The 23,010-nt window shown below is 44.3% G+C and overlaps 1 protein-coding gene across 1 annotated transcript in view; it reads right to left on the reverse strand.

The window, feature by feature from the left end:
• CSMD1 (CUB and Sushi multiple domains 1) overlaps positions 1-23,010 on the reverse strand; it is a 1,942,714-nt gene that overhangs the window by 967,097 nt on the left and 952,607 nt on the right. The window contains exon 5 of the mRNA XM_059384481.1: positions 20,206-20,413. Coding sequence (XP_059240464.1) covers positions 20,206-20,413 — 208 coding nt within the window. The remainder of the gene's footprint in view (positions 1-20,205; positions 20,414-23,010) is intronic.

The raw sequence follows: 23,010 nt of genomic DNA on the forward strand, positions 1-23,010 counted from the left end.
TTACATTCTATGTTATGTTGTATATTTAAACTGTTGGACACTTGCTCAATAGTATCTATGTGGATTTTTTTTCTCATATTTTACATTAGCGTATTTCGGTTCAGTTCAAGCCTTGGCCATTGGATGTGGTGGGCCTGCCTATTCAATGGCAGAGTCCCATCCTTGTGCGCCCTCAAATGCAGGGAAAGCCCAGAGCCCAGAAGCTCCTGGGAGAGCAGGTTAGGCCTGCCAGCCAGTTAGCGTCCAGTTCAGGTGGGTGCCATAATGTCTCCCTGTTAGAGCCGCTCCATTTTCTAGTGTGGGTGAGGGACACACCTGGCACCCATGGCTTCTACCCTAATTGGCAGGTATTTGCTTTTTTATATGTTTATAGATTGTAAAGTCCACGAAGGCAAGGACATGGAGTACAGCCTAGGAAAAGTAGGTAAAATTAAAATGGAATTCATTAATAAATGAACTTGGTCTAAGTAGATGTTCTCCTTAGAGAACAAGGAAAATAAAATTAATCTCAGCTCCATTAAACACCTTGCCTAAGTGGCTGAACTGGGATTTGTCTCATTTCAAAGCCCTTATTTTTCCCACCATGACAAGAACACTTTCAACTTTTCCACCATTGTTAAAAAACACTTTTAGAATCTAGCTTTATGTTTCAGTCAAATATTAGTAGGAAAGAATAATTGCCAAGGATACGGATTTCATTTCCAGTTACATAACAACTATCAAAGCCCCGTTAATTGACTGGCCTCAATGATACAGTTTACACACTCTGTGCTGATTTTACACCAAATAATAAAGCTCCTGAGAAAGGGACTAGGGCCGCCCAGGAGACCCGTGCAGATCCTAGGGCCGCCCAGGAGACCCGCGCAGATCCTTCCAACTGTATCCTTCCAAGGACACAGAAACAAAGAAGCACATTTTAGTCTCCTACCTGTTCAAACAGGAGCTCGTCTTCATCCGGAGATTTATTTCTCAAGGGGCCGGAGGGCAGCTGGCAGTGACTATTGAGATCACGACCACCCGCACCCACGAGGAGTGCTCCTTGACGTGCGGGAAGCTCACTACCTGCCGCAACTGGACGGAAGCAGAGCTCTCCAACAGACCAAGGCCCGGCAGTGTCCGCGGGAGGCCCTCCACTTGTCACCTGCTATTTCAGTTAACAGAGGGGTGGTTAGAGGGTCTGCTGGCCAGTATTTACACACGGCTCAGTCCAAGCCTCGGGGATTCAGGCCCGTATGTGTCCGAGTGTGCGAGTGTGCGGGTCTGTGCGTGTGTACACGAAGTGCGTTTAGGGAGGGCTTCAAACATCTTTCACTCCATTATTTGTCCACCGAGATTTTTATTTCATTCCTTTCACCCTAATCTCTACCTTACAAAATCCTGAAATCAAATTTCATTAATTAAAAGGAGCCCACTCGAGAGTCTGGGTGGCTCAGTTGGTTAAGCTACTGCCTTCGACTCAGGTCATGATCCTGGAGTCCCGGGATTGAGTCCCGCATTGGGCTCCCTGCTTCTCTCTCTGACCCTCCTCTCTCTCAAATAAATACATAAAATCTTAAAAGAAATATTAAAAAAAAAATGAGCCCGCTCTTTCAGACTACAGTGTCATCTAAATTCATCTGGGATTACAATCCGTCAATAGTCACACCCTTCTTGGGCTACACGACCACATTCCACGTTCTACCGACCACAGGAAGTAATTCCCCCAAGAGGATCCAACCAAGACTATGGGTTCCCTGAAGACAAACTGTGTCTCATTTTTCTCTGGATATCCTGCCAGACCTGGCACAGCAGCCTAAAATAGAATGTGAAGAATAAACCTTGCTGAGATTTATTCTGCATTTTAAGGGTTGTGTGTTTGTGTGTGTGTGTTCTCTAAATTTTTTTGGATGACTTGAACTTGACTTAAAATTACATTGAGAGAAGCTCATAGGTAATTTGAGATTGAATTTCACCCTTCCCTGTTCAGAACATTAAATACTTCTATTCTTCTGGGCCTAGGTATCTAGTCCCAGGTTAAATTCCATTTTCAAATAGCACTACAACAAAACAAAAGAAAAAGAAACTTTGCTACTCTTCAGGGAAACTTGGAAACTTCCCTTTCTTTTCTTTTCTTTTTTAACTTCCCTTTTCTGCTAACGAGAGTGTGGTAAATTGCCTTTTTTTTTTTTTTTTTTTTTTTTTTTGGCTATAGATGCCTGGAAATTAAAAATTAAATATTAATTTTGGTCTCCGTGATTCTATTAATCTCCATTTATAGTTAATTAATTCTATCCTCCTGACTTTCATTTTCTATTTCATTATATTATTCTGCATGTGTTTTGTTCAAACAAGTCACTGGAAGGAATCTGTAAACACAGGTTATGAATAAATTTAATCAACAAAAGAACAGTGGCGGATCTCTGGATCCACGGCCTCACATAACGGCAACGAGAGCGCACATGGACATCTGAATGTTACTTGTTCATCTCACATTACAGCTTCCCCCAAAGATAAGGATGGTACCAGAACAAACGCTGAACTAGGCAGCTGTAAATGTGAATTTTTATGCCAACCAGCTCCATCCTCAAAGAACCGTTTATGGAGAAGCTCATGGGGAAAGCAACATGACTGGCCAGCTTTGCGCTCAAGAAAAGCTTCCCCTCTGGTGAAGAAACTGCTCCTCTCCAGCCCAACTAGCTTTACTGGGGAGACAAGTCCTGCCGCCTCGGACTGCGGGGGGCCCCGAGTCCCACTCGAGTGGGAAATCACAGCAGGGAGAGCTTCCGCCACCCCATAAACTTGCATCCCCCAGGATCCTGACTGTTCCACGTTTCTCTCTCTACATCGGGCTCTGTTTTCTGAGCACATATAATTTTTACCTCTCATTTATAAAATATTCATCATTCATGGATTTATTCACCTCATATTCTTTCTATCCACACTCTTGGAACCTACCTACCAATAAAGGCATTATTGCAAGAAACCCATGAATGTGTCTGTAAATTTAAATATTTCAATACACTCTTCAGTGCCCCATGCAACACACACACGCAAATTTGGCAAGGGGTTTGAAAAATAGAGCTCCTCCTAGGGACTAATGAATAGATTGAGTCATATTTGCGGGGAAGTAATTCGGATGAAAAGTCGTCCGCAACACTCACCCTCTCTGCTGCGGTATTGAAATTACTCTTGCCCAGCTGGTCTCTAATTACCACTAATTGAACACTCTGATATTGGTGTAAAAGATGGATCCCAAGTATATTACATGAGTGCATCGCAGTGCTAATGCTTTTAGGGAAAGCAGCTCCCCGTGTTGGAGGCATCCTTTATTTCCTGAGGTCTGGTCTGCTCCTGGTACCTTCTCAGAGCTGTCATTAGCTTTAATGAAAGGAACACAATATAGGAGCCACGAGTGGGTAGGGAACTAGTGTCATAATATGTATTTGATTGCTGGCCACAGGTTCCACTGTTTTTAAACTGCCTCCTGGAAGCTTGCTCTTTGCGATGATTAGGAGATGAGAAAGAGACAAAAAAATTTAAAAATAAATAAATAAAAAATAGTACGCAACACCTGGGCTCCAAGAAGTGTCTTCCAGATGTGCACAGCAGTCTCTGAACAACAGACAGTTACCGTGGATGGTTCGACTTCACCCATTCAAATACGGTGCCTTTGCCCCTCTGCAAATTTCAGTCCTCTGGTCAGTTCTAACGCACACTCAGACACAGGCACGGCACAATCCCAACACCTCCTAGGAGGTTTTAGGCCAGAGACTTTCAGACAACTTCATTCCTGGGAGCAGACAGTAATGTGTTCTAATGGGTCTGTATATGGCATCCGAGGTGCTGGCCACACATTATTTCATTCTGACTGCCCCACAAGATGCGATGGGAATGCTGATAGAGTTATAAGGAGGCGCAGCACAGCAAGAAAGGCTAATGGGAAAGTGAGCAGGAAACGTGCTCACCCCATTTGTACTTAACTCACAGGGCAGGTTGTGTCTTCTGGACTGAATGTGTGCTCCCCAATTCCTATGCAGATGCCTTAATGCCAAAGGGGTGCTATCTGGTGGTGGAGCCTTTGGGAGGTGACAGAGCTTATGGGGGGGGGGGACATCCTCATGGGCTCCCCGTCCTTCGAAGAAGGAGAGATGAAGCTTCTCACCACCCCTCCCCCGAGGGTGGACATGGGGAGAAAGGAGAGGCCTCTGCGGGCCAGGAGGAGGGATCTAACGGGAACCTCAATGGCCCACACCCTGATCTTGGGCCTGCAGGCTCCAGAAGCGTGAGGAATTTCTGCTGTGTATAAGCCTCCCGGTCTATGGCTCTTTGTCATAGCAGCCTGAGCAGACGGAGACCCTGCGGAAACGGAGCTCCCTGCGAGGGCTGTCTGTAGCACCGGCGCTCACGACCACCCAGTAAACACGCGGCGCACTCCGAGAAGACCGTTTGCTCCAGGGATGGACCGCTGTCCTCAGCCGCAGCCCCAACGGCAGGGCCGGGCGAGTGGTCCCCAGGGAGTTTAGGCTGTGTGTTATCACAGGAACACCTCAACTCTTCTCACCCGCGGGCCCAGCAAAGCCTCACCGGCCCGTCCCAGGGGCTTACTTTTCTCCACTGTCTCCTTTCTACATTTTCCTAAGTAGAAAATGGGTTTCATCGTCCGCTACTGCTCTCCAGTCCACAGTCCACAGAGCATTTTCTCACATATGATGGGACGTCGACCTGCTTAAGGATCGCACGGGTTCTGCATATCATAAAGGGTCGGCCTGGTGCGGACAGAGGTAGCGGGAACAGTGAGTCCTCGGGGCCCCTGGGCACATTTCAATGCTGTCTCAGGTCCCAGCCGAAGTGCTCCGGGAAGACGGCTGCCGCGCGCTCCTGCACGTCACATTATGTGTCTTACGTGTGATGCGTCCCTCACAGCCCAATGCAGTCTCCCACCTTCTGGTCAGAGGAACTCTGGCATCTGAGACCACGGCTAAGACATCTGTGGCCCGACTTTCCATCCATGGGCCCTGCTTCCCTCTGCCTGGGGGTGGCTTTGCCATCTGGGATTGTGGGTTCTCTGTCGGCTTTTCTGTCCCACACTCTGACGGCAACAGGTCCCCTTCAGCTCAAGGCCCTTTGCTGGTTACTCCCCAGGATACCTTCCTTCCACTCAGTTAATGCTAATGCTCTCTGGTTGCCCACCCCCATCAAAATTAACTAGCTTCTGCTTGTTTTTTTCCAAATCTGAATAATTTGGTAGCTTCTATTCTCCCTCGATTTTCCCCCTCAAAGGAATGTGCGACAAGGCATGACGGCGTGGCAAGTCGCAGTCGTGTCCAGTGCAGGCAGGCTTCTCACAAGGACTGAGGCCGTAGCTCCTGACCCCACATACTCCTGACCCCACGGCCTCCCGGCTGACTTCTCACGGCCCCGTGGGCCCCCAGCTGGCTGGTTTCTCCTCAAGTCCTTTCAGGTTTTCAGGTGTTGGGAGTCCTCGGAGGTTGAAACTCCCACAACTGCTCCAAAGTGTCTCTGCCTTTTCTCTCAGGTTTTCCCATAAAAGACCCCACCTCGCCTCTCACAGGGGTCCACAGGACCACGCACACCCAGGGCCCTCACTGCCCAACTGCCATGTGCAAACCTTCTCTTCTCCACAGTCACACCCCCCAAGTGGATGCTTCTCTCCTTTCACTGTTCATGCGACACAATTCACTGAGAGCTCAGGAGACCATCAGGGACCCGTGAACACGATGCCCTCTCTGCACAGGTACTCTAAGAATCTAGAGTCCACAAAGTGTCCCCAGTGGAGAAAATGCAACCTTCTTTACCTAAATCTTTCAAAGCAACTTTCCACGACAGAGGACTACAATGTTACATTTTAAATTTGGTAAATTAGACAAGCAATGTCCCCCTCAAATTGCCTTCCAGGATTTCCATACCACAATGTCTTTGATTTGCAGAGTCCCCTAAATAAAGACGATCTGGGGATGAGTGGCTGAGTGTCATACACTCATAAGACGTGCAGCAAAGGACCTCTGAGCCCACACCCATGCCCTTGACAAAGACGGGCAGAGCAGGAGTCCCCAGAGCCTTGTTCTTCAGCGGGCCAGCGAGTTGCTGCACACTGAGTACAGATACTCTGGTTTTACCTGCAGCCCCTTGACTATAAAGCTAATGAAAGTTAACTGTGATCTGTGCTGAAGTCTGAGTACTCAGATTTCAATCCTGAATCTGCCTTTATGGGCTGGGTGAGGCTTTGCGATTTACACAATGTCTCCATGTTTTAGCTTCCTCCTCTGCAAAATAGGGATCATGACTTCTCACGCATCGAGGGTAGTGGAGAGAACGAAGCGCGCCAAGATATGGGAAGCCCTTACAACAACGCTTGGCGCACAGACTCAATGAACGGACTTCACCCTTTTTATTACTATTGCTATTACTAAATACTCTGTAATGAGCAGAGTACTGATTCACCAAAAAGTACTTGCATGTCATTTAGATGTGGTATGTCCACTGAGAAGTGCACCTGCCATTAACAAGTACTGTTTTAAAGAAGGACTATATTAAGGGCAGCAAGGTGCTCTCCAGGGAGGTCAGAGCCCAGGACACGATACTGGGATGTCTCTCAAGTTCCCAGGAGGGAAGGTAATGCATAGGAACTGGGTGAGGGAGAAGCTGATGCTAGCAGACCAGAGAGAGAGGAAGGGGAAGAAGCCGGACGGTCACAGAGGCAGCGGAGCCAGTAACCACCATCACGACAGCTCTCCTCGTGCCACGTCCAGAGCCGAGCTACCAGCATCCTTAACATCCATGACCCACATGGTGAAACAATACCCCCAGATCAGGGGCAAGCTTGATTTCAACCGCCAGATTGATGTTCTCGCTACAATTTCACACATGCACCCAGTGAACTGAGCCAAATTCTGATCTCCTGCCAAAGAGAAAATGGAGACTATGGATGAGTCGTCGTTTTCCAATGTGGAAGGTCCCATTTCAAAGCAGTTAGTATCTTTGGTGATCAGATGATACAGCTAGATAAAGAGATCCATTAATACAGGTTTCTATAATGGAGTATGACATTAAACAATGACTAGGTCACTCTGAATTCTGGGACTTACAAGTATGATATTTTGATTTTCCACTAGATACATTAAGGGAAAAAAAATAGCTAATAGTTTGATTTTTCAGTTAACATAGGAAAAGATATAGCCAGAGTTTGATTTGAACAAACTGTCAATCTTTTCTCAAAAATCCCAGCACTTTCTTGGCTCCGGGCTCAGTGGGGTAGTATACAAACGCACCTGTATGTGTGCGGGCGAGAACGGACAGAAGCGGAGGGCCGGGGAGCCAGGCAGACAGGGGAGCGGGGAAGACGCCCACAAGGAAGAGAAAGCCTGAATGTGTACAAAATTATATTCTCTCTCTCTCTCTCAGCTTGTAGTTTAATTCAGGGAAAGCTGATAAAAATAACACAAATTAGAATGTGGTGATGATGGGGGAGAAGTGGAATATCCAGATACAGAAATACAAGCTGATCCCACAGGGTTGCTCTGACCAGTTTTTGATGACTACATCCATGTTCTCAGCTTTCAGAACATGGCCGCTTTGATGGTTCTCAGGTGTGACCCGTATGAAAAATTACACCATAGACCGTGTGCTGCTCCAGACTCCGGGATGTGGCGTGATGGATGCAGATGGAGCCTTCCTTGTCCCTTCCCACAGCTGGTGGCAAATTAGAAGGTACCAAAGAAGCACTGATGTGTTATAAATTAAAGTCCCATTTTATGCTTTAGGATATTCCCCTATCGTCAACAAGGCACATTTGCTGAGAATAAATGGTTTTTTAAGCAGGCCTATCTGTTTCCATTCATTAGGATTACATATTATACTGTTTCTCTTTTTTATTAGAAAGCAAATATATGCAAAACTACCTTCTTGTTGGGTCTAACACAGACACACACAGACACACACACACACACACATACACACACACATTCACACATGCTTTTGAACAGAATCACGGCTTAAAACCTGTTCATTAGCAATACGTCAACAGCTGAAGAAAACGCGCACATAATTCTATTTACTTGGTTGCTCTTCTTTTGAACAGTAACGGTTTCCCTGTGTTGACTAGTGGCCATGTTCTAGTATCTGAAGCTCTGAGGGAACAGTTTGGCGACCCAAAATGGTTGTCATTGGCATGTGGATTATTTTAGGGTGATTACATTTTAAAGATTTTATTTATTTAAAAGAGAGAGAGATCATGAGCGGGCAGGTAGTTGGGGGAGAAGTTGCAGACTCTGCACTGAGCAGGGAGCCCAACATGGGGCTTAATCCCAGGACCCTGAGATCATGACCTGAGCTGAAGGCAGATGCTTAACCCACTGAGCCCCCCAGGGGCCCCTCTATCCTCTCTCTGTCCCTCTGTTTCTATATGGCCCAACAAACATCTGTTTAACAAACTTTTAATGACTCTTTCCATCCCTCCTGTGATTGCACTTTTTCCCTTTGAAGCCCCAGGCCCTTAACCTCTCTCCTTAGTCTGGAATGAAATATACATCTTATTACGCCTCCTTTTGGAATCTCCTGGATTTATGTGGATTCATCATACTTATGTAATCAAATTTTATTTTCTCCTATTATTCCGTCTCATGTCAATTTATTTCTAAGACCAGCCAGAAGAATGTTGAAGGGTAGAGAAAAAATATTCCTCCCCAACAAAGTTCTTCACAACACTAATCTATACACTCATAAGAGCTGCACAAGGTAGATGCTAGCATTCTTACCACAAACAATTTCCAAATGTTAAGAGTTTTCCCTGGGTCTGTTGGGCCACTAAATAATTTTTCCTTTCAATTTTATCATGCTTTCCTGCTTTGAACATTTCAAATCCCTCTGCATTAACTGGATGATATATATATTTTTTTCTTTTTACAAATCTAGCCTAAAATTTCCTCTTGTTATATCTTACTCGAGGTTAATGTAGGCTTTCACCCTGGCTCATGGCTCTTTCTTAAGGCTCTGATTCTTCTCCTACTTCCTTGTACAAAGCCCACCCTGAAGGCCAGGATTGCACTGCTGGGAGCTATAAGCTGAAATGAACATGGGCCCTCAGCTCATTTGGGACCCACTGCCTTAAAAGACCTTCCAAGAGCATTTCCATTTTAAACCAGGCAAGTACTCTGTGTTGGCAGGAGGATGAGGGGTGAGCAGAGGAAGGGCAGCCAAATCCTCCATAACTGATCCCTTCTAGCTATGAGCACCAAGCTTTCAGCATGCACCATGCACAGGGTTCTGAAAAGTGCCATTCCCTCAAACTTTTCCAGAGCGCCTATCAAAATGGACATTCTTGGACACACCCACACATCCCCAGTGAAACTTCACAGCTACGAGTCCTGGACATCTGGACTGTTAACAAGTCCTAAGCATAAGCTGAAAGTTGAAATAGTTCTGCACAGTCATTTGCCAAGTCCAGCATCTGACTCTCCTGGCTCCCAATAGTGCCATCTCTTCCCTTGGTCTTTCTGATTCTATAACCACAGAGTCTGATAAATTCTACATGTTCTGGTCACAGACATTTATAACTGTTTATTATCTTTACTTTCTTCTTTTTCAATTCATGCAACTTGTCAAAATCATCTTCATTTTCCTGAAGCGTTATTTTCCTTCTGCCAGCAGCGTTTAGGAACACAAAGAACATTTTATCGACCAAAAAATAGAGCTTGCCATCAAAAATGAAGTTATTTGGTTTTGTTCCATCAAAAACAATGGGTTTCTTTCTTTCCTATCACCTAAATATGTCTTGTGCTTCTCACATGTGTACTTTTTATAAATACCCACATCCATTTTCTATCCAGACCCTTTCTACTCTACATGGGTACATGTCAAATACCAACTTCTCTGTGAAATAATCTTTGATGACCTCGCTAGGGGACTGCTGCTCTATCCTCAAGCTCTGACAACATCTCGTTACCTCTAGTGCTGTTTTGTCATTTTTCATACACAGCGTGATGATCGCTAATGGATAAAGTTTATCAGGCACCTCTGTACTAGTTACAGTGTTAGATCCTGACCTATATTTTAACCTTCACCCAGCAAGATGAGTATCATTAGCCTCATTTTATGGTCAGGAAACAAGACTGGGAGTCTGAACAACTAACCGAAATCACCCAACTCCAAGGGAAAGGGCAAAATGGTTAACCTATCGCCTCTCTTCATCCAAGGCCAGATCCCTTTTGATGGGAGGTGCTCAGCTATTAAGGGTTACTAAGGCTTTCCTGGCAGCACAGAAGAGAAGCCTCTAGACAGAGGAAATGGACTGAAGCCATAGTGAAGGGAAACAGTACGCTGAATCAAGTCACTCGCAGCTTAAGTGCACAATGCAAGGTAAATGCCTACAGAGGTCAGGTCAGGCCGGTGTCTGTACCGCAGCGAGAGGCACAGCCTTATTCAGACCTTACTCAAATCCTTCATGTTAACCTACACCCTTCCATAAAGAGAGGCTTCATGGTCGAATACATTTGGCGAATGCAGTGTCCTCTACCTGATCTTCAAGTCACAATGACCAGAAAGAGATCAAGAGCAGAAATCTGAGAAGCTATTATCCAGAGGAGACAGCCATGACCCACCCCCCACACCAAGTCTGCTGCGCCATTATCCACAACAGCCAAGACAAGCTAAGTGTGCATCAACAGAGGAGTGGATTAAAAAAAAAAATGTGGTTTATGTGCACAATGGAATATTATCCAGCCTTGAAAAAGAAGGAAATCCTGCCATTTACAGCAAAAGGAATGGCCCTTGAGGGCATGATGGTTATGTAATATGTCAGGCAGAGAAAGACAATATATGTAAAATCTAAACAAAACAGAACACAAGGTTGAACAGGCAGAGACAGAATGGTAGTTTCCGGGGGTGAGGGAAGTAGGGAGATGTTGGTCAAAGGATACACAGTTTTGGTGACATGATGAGTAAGTTCTGAGGATATAGTATACAATGAAATCTATGCCGCACCTGAAATTTCACTCGTTGTGACTCTACTTCTCTTAGTGTCAACTGTGCATTGTTCACACACTCTACACCCTAGTTACTTTTCTGGTCCACAGAACAGCATCATCTACATCAATGGGAGCTTGGTACAAAGTAAGAATCTCACCTACCCCAAATCTACTGAGTCACAATCTATATTTTGAGAAGATTCCAGGAGATTCCGGCACATGTTGAAATTTGAGAAGCACTAGACCCACTCCTATCACAGTCTCTGGCACATGCTAGGCACTCAAACAGTATTTGCCAAATGGAAGCATCTCACTGTGGTATGAATTCTATGGTTCTCACATTTTGTGTTTTACTAAGTTGTATCCCAGGCAATATCTGATCCAGACACATATATCGGTGGGATTTCCAAGAAATTTATATCCCTGAATAGTAAAAAAAAAAAAAAAAATTATTTACTATGGTCAAATACATTGCCAAAGTCAAAGAGGGGTTAGCATTTTGGTTCTAACTTTTTTTTGAAAGGATTATCATTACTGTGACTTTTAGTATCACAGACATTCATAGCAAAGAGAAGACACAGGTTCTAAAAGTCCATCACAGAGAAAAGAGCGATTTTCTAATTTAAAACATTTGGAACTTACTTCATAAAAATAGTCTTTTTTAAATGAAGAATATGTTAGAAACTACCCTGTTTTTAGAAAAACGACAATAAGATTTTCATTTCTGAAGACTGTTGCTGTGATCTAAGGTAGAAACCTGAACTTTTGAGGACGGGTATTTTCTTGGAGCAACAGACAGGCCGTTAATTACAGAAATCCGTCTGCCGTAGGCATGGTTCTGAGGGCTTCACAAACATTCCCTCATTGGCTCCATTTGCCAAGCGTCCGAGAGCCTGTCATGATCATTTCCATCTTACAGACAGGGATGTGGGATTGCAGAGAGCCAATCTGCTCTAGGTCATCAAGCTCAGGAAGTGGCGAGATCAGGACCAGAGCCTGAGTCTGATTTACAAGGAGACATGAATCCTCAGTCTTGGTGACTCTTAATCTCACAAAACAAACTGAGGGTTGCTGGGGGGAGAGGGTTGCGAGAAGGGGGGTGGGGTTATGGACATTGGGGAGGGTATGTGCTTTGGTAAGTGCTGTAAACCTAGTAATTCACAGACCTGTATCCCTGGGGCTAATAATACATTATATGTTTATTAAAAAATTAAAAAAAATTTGAAAAATTGTTGCTATAATTCCCTAAAGGGTTTCAAATCAGAGTAACTTGGATGCTTTTACTTATTAAAGTCAAAAGATGGGAAATGTTAACATTTCCGGCAACTGTTCATTGAAAGGGTTATCAGGCTGGCATTGCAAGTATCTGTAGGAGGACTCCTGACCAGTAAAAAGGTCACACTTGTTGGAGAAGTACTGGATTGAACAAAATTACCTTATTCTCCTAACCAGTCCTCCATGAAATTATACAGACTCGATTTTAAGAAGAGAAAAATTAGATATTCAGGGTTTTGAGAGAAACTATAAAGGGAGATATCCAAATGTAGAGTTGGAACACCATGAGGTATAAACTGACCGAGCTGGGTGAGTCACTCAAAGTCTGCAAGGATTTTCGGAGAGTAAGTCGAACAGAATGGGCACAATGGCCCTGTGAAAGGAAGTGTGCTTTTAAAACGCACATTTATTTATTTGAAAACATTAATTTAATTGTGCTGCATGCAGAAAGACAGACTTGTGACTACAAAAAAAACATGTATTTTGTGAAATGAATGCAAACCTCTAGAGGGCAAAGTTTTCCCCTTACCTTTGACATAAACGATTCATAGGAAATGTATTTTTCAATAAAATGAGGTCACGTGGTTGGGGTTTCCCATGAGGAAAGTCATATTAGGACAAAGTCACGGGTTCTGTGATGTGGTATGGGCCCTGATTGGGACACAGAAACACACTCTGGGACTCTTCCCAGGCTCATGATCCATTTTCCCAATGGCTTCCAGCTTCAGGGAAGAGAGAGGTTTTATTTTTCTCATTTTTGTTATCCCTTAGTCTGGTCATGGTGCATGCGGTCCTAGGAGAGAATACTGCCTTTATCCATGACTCCCGCCCATTCAATAAACTATGTAAACTTTCTGCATTCAAAATATTAACTAAAATGGGTGATTTTTTTAACTTCCTCAATCTTCGTCTTCTGAAAATCTGTATCCTGTCCTCAGCCACCGTGAAAGCTACCAAAGACAGACTAAGAGGACGATCCTTCAGATGGGTGAAGCGATAGCCAAGGCAGACCTAATTCTGGACAGAGAAGTGGCGAGTGGGTGCGTGATGGATGTGTTACTCGTCGGAGGGGAGTGCACGGCTTGGAACCCCTCACGGCCAGCGCATGTGTCTGCTCCTGAATCCCGGCCCCCCCGCTGGAGGACTGAAATTAAGGCAGGAGCTTCCTACGGCCCCATCAGAAAGCGCCTCCTGCTTTTCTCCTCATGGTGGATCCCAGCGTCCCTGAGCGCTGCCTGCAGACGGCGCATCTCAGGGAAGTGGGAGGAGGCCACTGCCTGGAACCTGTGCAAACACAGCCTGCCGGCTTTGCTCAGCTTGTAGGCCGGCAGCGGTATTTCCAAAGACTCCCTTCCTGCTCAAGTATCCAGGGCAGCTGGCTGCGGATGGCGGGGATGGAGTGAAAATGGGTTTCCCCAGAGGCTTTGTGGAGGGAGCTCCCCCAGGCTCCGGAAAGATACATATCATTTGGATGACACGGGCAGAAGAATATCATGATCAAGTTAGGAATTCTTCATTTTGTGCAACTGCTGCTATCAAATATATTTTCCTTTATGACCCGTTTGAGTTTCTGGATGACGGTGACATGGCTCGGTAGGGTGTGAGCTGGCCTTTACGCCCCCCGTGCTGCCAATTAAGGAATCAAAGAGAAGCCTTCATATGTAGACTGCTGGGCCCTATCTTTCGGATAACTTCAGACCTGTCATTTAGGTCACATGTTACAAGCCTTATTAATATCCAGAATTATATTTATACCCAAAAGTATATATAACAGGTAAGTACAATAAGACATATTTATTTATTTATTACCTGGCTATAGCTATATACTTAATAACACACACAAAAATGAACCTTCAGCAGCATATTTCGTGGTGACCAAGCACAAAGTAACAGGGCCAGCAGTGGACTTGAAGCAGCCTCGCAGTTCCCTTGTGCTCCACAGAGATGCACTGGTCTGGGAGTAGAGGCATACCGCTTTTATCTCCCTGGCTCAAAGTCAGTAAGAAGTACCACCTTGACATATCTAAATAAAGGGGTAAATATGGCCTGGGACTCTCTCTGCTTAAATCCCCACCCCCGCCCCCAACAGGGGTATGGGAAGATACTGAACGCCACTGGGCTTGGATTTTCTCAGCTCTAAAATGGAGATGGTAGTGACTCTAAGTGACTTCTGCTTGCACTTGCAAATAATCAGTGCATATTATCATTCTGTGCAGTACTTATAAAAGTACATTATTCAAATACATTTTTATAAACATATTTTGATTAGAAAAAGGTTTAGGAAGAAGACGAAAGTGATCACATGTTATTTATGTCCTTAGACTCCTAGCCAGTGTGTAGAAGATCAAGAAAAGAAGAAATTCATATTATATGCATGTGTGTGTATGTATGTTTGTGTATACATACACACACATATGTGGATTTCTGTGTATTGTGTTTGTGTGTGTAGATACGCATATATACACAAACATATGATATGTTTGTGTATATATGCGTATCTACACACACAAACACAATACACAGAAATCCACATATATATGCACACGATATTTGTTTCTTATTTATGTTATGCTGGCTTCCATAAAAATGCTGTAGTGTATATATTACAATATCTTTGTAGAATAGGATTCCTGAATTTAACTTTAAAATGCAAAACACGAGACAAACCCAGTTATTTCAACAGGCTATAATGGGGCATTGCTCTGTAGTCTCCGTCTTCCTAGAGGATGCCATGGACTTTCCAAAATAATGTTAGGAGCGTGAATTGTTGACATGCAGGAGGTCAAGGTCATGGAAACAGTCACAGGTTGGAGGAAGCAGGAGAGGCAGCGCTCAGTGCCAGGTAGCTCCTGGGCCGACTCCAAGAGCAGAACCAGGGCACCGGCGGGATGGCCGGAAGAACTCAGATCGATTCTGTACATCAGTTATACCTTGTACCAGAATGAATTTCTTATAATTATACTAGGGTTTTGTAAGACGTTAGTGTCGGAGGAGGCTGGCTCAGGGTATACAACAACCCTCTGAGTTAGCTGTACAAATGCTCTGTGAAATGATTTCAAAATGAACAGTTAAAAAAACAAAATAAGGAGAGAGGGGAAGGGTCCTTCCTTTTCTTCTACCTTGGGCAAGGGAGTGCAAAGTGCCTTCCAGAACATGTCACTCAGTGTAGCCTCCATAATCCTGCTCATTAGCAATTAAATATGCACCAAGTCACTTCTCAATTAAATGACAAGTTGGATAAACATTGTAGGTGTTAATTGACCCTTCTAGGGTTCTTTGAAGCTCACTCAGTGTCTCCAGTGTCTTTGAAGTTCTGTTTTGGCTTTGGCAAGTCACTGATTAGTCTGATTTAATAGTGAGATTATGCGTTGTTAATGGGAACAAAATAAAGTGCAGTTACGAAACTTTTTTGGGTTCCCTCAAGACTAGTCTTGCACAAATCAGATAGGCAGCAGGGTGGAGATACACCAGTTAGTGAATAATTGGACCGAAACCTTAAAAGAATCCTAAAGTAACAGATGTTTTAGTGATAGAATGAGGCAGGTCTAACCCAAAGCAGCCCAGAAACAGCCTCGCCTTATCTCCGAGGACACCTTCCGGGGGAGGAGATCCCACAAACTGGTCCAGTGCTGGGACTCCGTCAGGGGGGAGGCCATCCACGGGGCACTCTAAGCACTACATTAATTGAATGTGGATTTGTGCGCTGGTGCGGGATTTCCATGTGGACGTGTGTAACCTGAGCACATGGGCCAGGGACACAGATGTGTGCTAGCGAGAAACAGGGATGTGTTTGGAGAGGCAGTCTGCAGGATGCAGGACGCAGGGGTGGGGCGTGGCGGCACGCAGGCCAGGCTGCACGTGCTGCGGCAAGGCTCGAAATACACACAAAGGCACATGGGTTTTATTTTGACGTCCTGTGGCTCAGCCATTGCAGATTCTGGAGGAACGGATGCGTTTCGGGTTTGGGGATGCTCCTTACATAGGTTTACTCTTCTTTCCTTCCTTCCCTTCTCCCCCTCACACGCTCTACCTGTCACACGTGGGGACGCATAAATTACTCTCATGACACGCGAGCCTCCTTGAAAGATAGTAAAGGCTCCCTTAGTTGTGCCCTGGCAAGACGATCTGTCCCTAGCCCCTTTGACCACCACGTCCTAATTTAGAAACCACCGTAGGTTAACTCAGAAATAAAATCCATTTTCTTTCCTCTTGGTATTTCCAGAGTTAGGAGCTATACGCTATGCCATCGAATCACTTCAGAAAGAAAGAATACTTGGCAAGCTTCCCTGCTAACCACGTTTGTAATTGCAAGAAAAATCATAATTACTAGACCATGTTGCAAAGAGAATTAGAAATGGCAGCTCTCTGATAAAATAGGATATTGATAAAAAATGAGCCTGTATACGATTAGACTCTGACTAGTAAAAATAAAAATAATAATAATGATGATGATGATGATGATAATCAGGCTTGTCTAACATATGTACAGTGGATTAGGTTTGACTCCCACACCCTCCACATTTAATATATGAATAATCGTGGCCTGTGACATCATTCACCACATTTAGACTGCTCCAAGGTAGCCATGGCAACCCTTACATAAAACACAGCTGAGTTGGTAATTTCACTCCAAATTCAATGAAAATAAGGCTAATCCTATTATTGTTCTTAACCATTTCCCAAGCAGCTTCTACTGAGAGTGCCCTTGCTGGTAATTTATGTCTTTTAAAAACAGATGATTGGAAAATCGTATGTGTCGGTGCGCGGTACGCTCAGCCTTCCACGCTGACCGACTGTCTCGGCTCCGTGACCCTGCGCTCGAGAGGGGCACACACACCTGCACACACACACACTGTCCTTGGGATCTTCCTTCAATGGTAGAGATAATACATCTTCTAAATATGCCAGTCTGAACCATTAAACATTTCAGAGACTCTCAGTCTAAAATTATAGTAAAATAATAGTCTTTTTTTGGGATAAGCCATATTATGCATTTTGTATCAATCTTAAAAGGGGACTTCAAGTGGCTCTTCTGTATTCCTAATGTGTTCCTCTGTTTCAGTAGTGCTTCAGGAAACCCACGTTCTCCTCTGTAGCCTCCACTGACGAGTAACTGAGAGATGAGAGCTCTGCTGAAGAGTGGTCCCAAGGCCATGTCAGGATAGTCCGTTTATAGTTATGATCAACGCCCAATGTCACCCCAGTACGTTCTGTCTGCACCGACCCTCTACTGATGCAGCACGAGCGTGCACTTGCCTCTCAGCTGGTTCTTGTCCCCTGTGGTAGTAACCTGTTCAAGCCTTTAGGATACAACCCAAGGTCCTGACATAGAGAAAAGGTAATTCTGCAAAACAGCACCGAGTCCAGACCCACATCGTCCCATTACGGGGGCTGCAGTGGAGTGAGAAGGAAATGTAACTTGGAGTCAGAGGGCTTGAGCTTGAGCTCTGCTCTCAGCTCCTTCATCTGTCAAAGCTAGAGAATACTAACAAGTACCCCCAGGACTTTCCTGCCAAGCCACTAGGACAACACAAATCATCATATGAATACAGTTACGAATGCAACTCTAACAGCAGCCCTGAGAGAAAGAGCACGTTGAGCCAACAGGCCACCCCATTTGTTGGACCAGAAGGAACACAGACTGGGTCTAAGTTCCCACCAAGAACTTTCCCAACAACTGCCGATGTTTTATTTATTTATTTGTCCCCAATTTGTACACAGATCATCAATCTTGGTGCCCTGGCAAATACCTCGCTATATTTCAGAGAGCTGGAAAATGCTTTCTAGCCCGAATCCAGACACCAAAAGATGGGCCAATCTCCTGGCCGCCACACCAATTCTCACTCTGACAACGACTTGGAATTGTTGCTCCCGGGCTCCGCAGGAATCAGTGGCCCCATCTGACATTTCAGACAGAATTCAATTTTCGTTCACCTCTGACCCCATCTGCACACACTTTTCTGAGTCTGATATTGAAGTGGCTGGGACAAGTAGCGGGGAACGCAGAGAGAGAGAGACGAGAGAGTGTGAGAGAAATCGGAAGGGATAAGCAAAGAAGAAATGAGCAACAAGTCACAACCCTCCAGCTCCTGCCGCCATCTTTTATGAAAACAAATGAAACGAACGTTTTTGCCTCTCAGTCACAGTGTGTTTGCAGGAGCCAGAAGCCCTTTTGGAGAGTTGTGCCTCCTTCTGATTTCACACGCCCTATTTTTATTTCAGACCTCGGTATGGACATCTGCACCTTCACGTTTCCTCCCTTACATAAACGAGGTCTGTTTGGCAACAGCCGTCCCAACCATGGGTTCTAAAATCATTGTCCGAGATGCCTCACTCTTCTCCTCTCTGTCCTGACCTCACACCTTAGCAGCAAGATGGGTGGTCCCTGCCCACGATCTCTAGACTCTCTCATAAATAAGACCTTTCCCACTAATCATATAGTTTCTGAGAATCACTCACCATATGTTTTATATTGCAATGAATTTCTGAAAAGCAAAACAAGGCAATTTTAAATGCTTAAATCACTGAATCTCTTATAATGATGGATGGAGAATATGGAATTAATAGATATTTAACGAATGAGCTCAAAAGTTGATTTAATAGTCCCTTTATGCCATTTAAACCATCATGTGATCTGTCCAAGGTCATAAGGCAGAATTTGGCCAAGCTTGGAGGAGAACCCAGGGAAGCCAGCTTTAGGTTCCCAACTTGTTTCCACTAACGCTGATGTTACACAAAGTGAGTCAGATACGATCAACACATTCTTAAGCAGTTAAAACTGTGGAACACAAAACAAACAACAGGTAACTTGTTCAGCTTTAGAGTATCGTTTCAGATGACTCAAATGTAAACAAAGCTCAGAGAGGCTGTGACTGTTTTTCTCTTGAGGGAATGTCTAATATAATCACGGCATAACTCAAGTACGGAAAGTGTTTCTTTCATCCATTAATATGAACCTCTGCTGTGGGCCTTGAGCCTCAGAAAGTAAATTTCCATTTCAATAACTGGTTTAAAACAGATGGTCTAATTTTATAACATGTTTCATGGTTGATGGTTTTTCATACTTTAACCTTTATCCTGAAAAAGCAGACTTTGACCCATCAAAATATTCACAGTCACTCAATTCATATTCTCCTCTACCAAAGCATGTACGGCCAACATCTCCTCTGAATTACACCCCCATTGAAATACCCATATATTCAAGTTGGCTCACCACTCAAGATCTGAAGTAGAGAATTAATAGAATTTTTAAGATACTAAGGAATGAAATAATTAAAGCCAATTCAATTCACAACAAATAACTGAATTTGAGACATAAAGTCTTCAAACATCTATTCTCTGAATTTCCCCTCTTCCACTGCATTTACGAGCACAACTAATGCGGTTCGTGCAACCCAGTCCTGGACCTAAATCCACTGTAATTGGTTAGACTCACTTTTCTTCTGTGTCCACTAGCACACACGCCAGAGAAGTGATCCTCAGTCGACTAATTTTATATCTCTGTCGGATCACTATTTATGGTTTGCCTCTGACCCTCCCAGGTGCAGCGTCTTCAGGACGGAAAATTAATATGCTCTCCTCTGTCTGCGGTGGAGCAGACACACGATTGGTAACATGACATTTCCAAATGACCATCATCTAAAAATATCTGCTTACATTGACTCAGCTCCAGAACAAACCCCAAAAACCCGACTTAGCTTACTTAGTTGCCATCTCTGGAATGCTTTACAAGAGTCCCAAATGAGGGCATGTTAAGTACATGCCCATGTGCAGATAACGTCTCCAGCTCCAAAGACGAGCCCAAAGACATCTTGGATACTTTGAGATCAGTTACAATATAGATGACCTTGGTCCAAATAGCAAAGCAAGAAAAGAACCACTTACGTTTGCCAATGAATGTCCAAAGAAAGCCATCTTATAAAGCCTCGTGTTGGATCTGGGTAAAAGACTTTTCTTCCCCAGAACTTACCATATGGATGGGGCTTCTGTTCCACTGATCTCTAAGAAGTCGTATCCTTCCTCTAGTTGAAAGTCGGTGAAGACTAAGGCGATGGTGTCCCCTGGCTCGGCCAGGATGGTCCAGGTGCAGTCAGCGTTGTTCCCATATTCCGAGGGGAAGTGGGGGCTGGAGATGGTGCTGCTGGTTCCCCGCAGGGTCCCTCCACAGGCCCCCTCAGCTGGCAGGGGAAGAAAGAAACAGGAAATCAGGCCTCCAGACAAGCCCATACACAAGTACGTCTACATAGTATCCCTCATGATCAGCTACCAATGCTTTCTGAACTCACAATGGATACTCTTACTATGACAAAGGTTTCTTCTGATTTATTAATTTAGCTTTATGGGAAAACTTTTAAAAATCTAAACAATTACACTGCACTAATAACTGAATTTTCACTATAGAAGAGAATAAAATCATGGCTTTTCTAATATCTGCACTGTATATTGCCACACACCGGGTATTCGCAGACAGCTTAACAAAATTTTCAAAGATTTCCTCTGACTCATAGAGATGGAGATAAATCAGAAACATCTTGAGATTTAAAAGTATGGGGATAGGGGCGCCTGGGTGGCTCAGAGGATTAAAACCTCTGCCTTCGGCTCAGGGTGATCTCAGGGTCCTGGGATCAAGTCCCTCATCAGGCTCTCTGCTCAGCAGGGAGCCTGCGTCTCCCTCTCTTGCCTGCCTCTCTGCCTACTTGTGACCTCTGTCTGTCAAATAAATAAATAAAAGCTCTTAAAATAATAAATATAAGTAAGGAGGTAATTCGGAAACATTTTCAGATTTGAATGCATGCAACCATCTTTTATTAATTCACTAATACGTGGCTTTGAAAATACAGTGCTCTTAAAAGTAGTCATCACTCTTATTTTTCCCTATAGAGTTTGGAATGTGTATTTGGTTTTGAATTTCAGATAAATTCTTAACTCATATGATAACAGAGACGTATCAATTCATAAAAACCTTCTGAGTAAGAAAGAGTTGCATAAAAAAACCTTTAAGTGGAATAACTTGGAAAGTGGCAAGTAGAAGATCAGGGATGACAAAACGCATTTAAGATATAAATAAGTACTGAAATGTGCATTGGAGGAGAAAAAGTTTTGGAAACGTGCAAAGTTTCCCATAGAGTAAAATGTACAGGCTATTGAGTTCATATCCTCTATCACACAATGCTATGTACATAGGAAACTGTAACCCAGGGTAAATAAGTATTTGTAAAATACTTATTTTAAAACCTGTTCGTGGGTATCTTTCTTTCTTCCCTCGCCTCCTTCCTTTTCTCCCCATTGGATAATTTCTACCCTAAGAGCATAATTAACACTTATGGGTGTTGGTGCTGTAGGAGGAGCGATGCATAAAGTCAGCACACCGGCTTGAGAGAATTTGCCTTTAGTAACTTGTGTGACTGGACAACCTCAAGGGGAACAGATATTTAATTTGCTGCTAATAAAACAACAGAGCATGCAAACATATTATTCGCTCACCTATACTGACATCTCTACAGTCATATAGTGATATAGCTTTTCATATATGGGCATATCATAGATACACATATGATCATTAATAACATAGTGCAATTCTATTTGATACATTGGCTTTATTTCTCTAATTGCATCATATGCTGAAAATGGAAATAAAGAGAAAATTACCTCAATATAATGCAAAAGAGTCATAGCACTCCTATTAGAAAGATAAATCATAAATGAGTGAACTTAAAAGTTATCAAATCCAGCACTGTGACTGACTGGTGGAATGAAAGGCATGAATTTACCTATGGCCCCTGAGATTGCATAAATGCTTTGTAATTCAACTTGGTAGCGAACAGCCCCCCTTCCAAAGGAGAGAGGGAAAAACTCTTATCAAATGATACTGGGTTTTTGAAATGGTATCCTAAGCTCTGAAGCACTGTTTATGATTTAAAAGATGTTCAGGGCTGCCTGGGTGGCCCAGTCCTCAAGTCTCTGCCTTCAGCTCAGGTCATGATCCCGGGGTCCTGGGATCAAGCCCCACATCGGGCTCCTGACTCAGCGGGGAGCCTGCATTTCTATCTCCCTCTGCCTGCTGTTCCCCCCGCTTGTGTGCTCCTGCTCTTGCTTTCTCTGTCAGATGAATAAATTTTAAAAAATTCTAAAAAAAAAAAAAAAAAAGTCTTTCAAAGAGGTGTATTTATACATATCACCTAATAGAAATACAGAAGGAGAGTGATAGAAAGAAGCGTGCTGGTGTCCTGTGGGAAGGTAGGTTGGCAACGTTCCCCAGACAGAGGTGATACTGCACCGGTCCGACAAGAGCGCGTGCAGGCAGCACCAACCAGCAGCTGTGGGTGTCCGCGGTCGCTCTACAGCCCGGCTCCGGAGTAGCCCTCTAACTCCCTCCCTCTAGTTGTTTGCCTGCTGGAAAGTCTGATGACCTGTGCAAAGGGCCTACGAAGCTGGGGTGACACGGTTGCACCAGGGCCTCCAGGAAGTGGGTATATATGAGCTGCCATGGGGATATTTTAACATTTCAACGGCTGATGGAGCTGTGTTGGAGCCTCCCAGTGGAGAGGAGCCCAGTCACACGACCTTCCCGCTCAGGGACGCATCCTTCCTCCGTGGTCTCATTCTTGATGCAATGAGCCTCAAAGCTTAGACGGGGGTATGTAGACATTGCTAGCACCCACGGTGATGGCTGGGGCACAGCACGGAGGACCACATGGCCAGGAGCTGGGCGTGAGGGCTACACCCGCTCCTAAGTAAGCAGAAGAACTTAGTACTTCTCCAGTTCCAGAGGAGA

This window comes from Mustela nigripes, chromosome 18, assembly GCF_022355385.1.
Source record: "Mustela nigripes isolate SB6536 chromosome 18, MUSNIG.SB6536, whole genome shotgun sequence".
NCBI classification, from domain to species: domain Eukaryota; kingdom Metazoa; phylum Chordata; class Mammalia; order Carnivora; family Mustelidae; genus Mustela; species Mustela nigripes.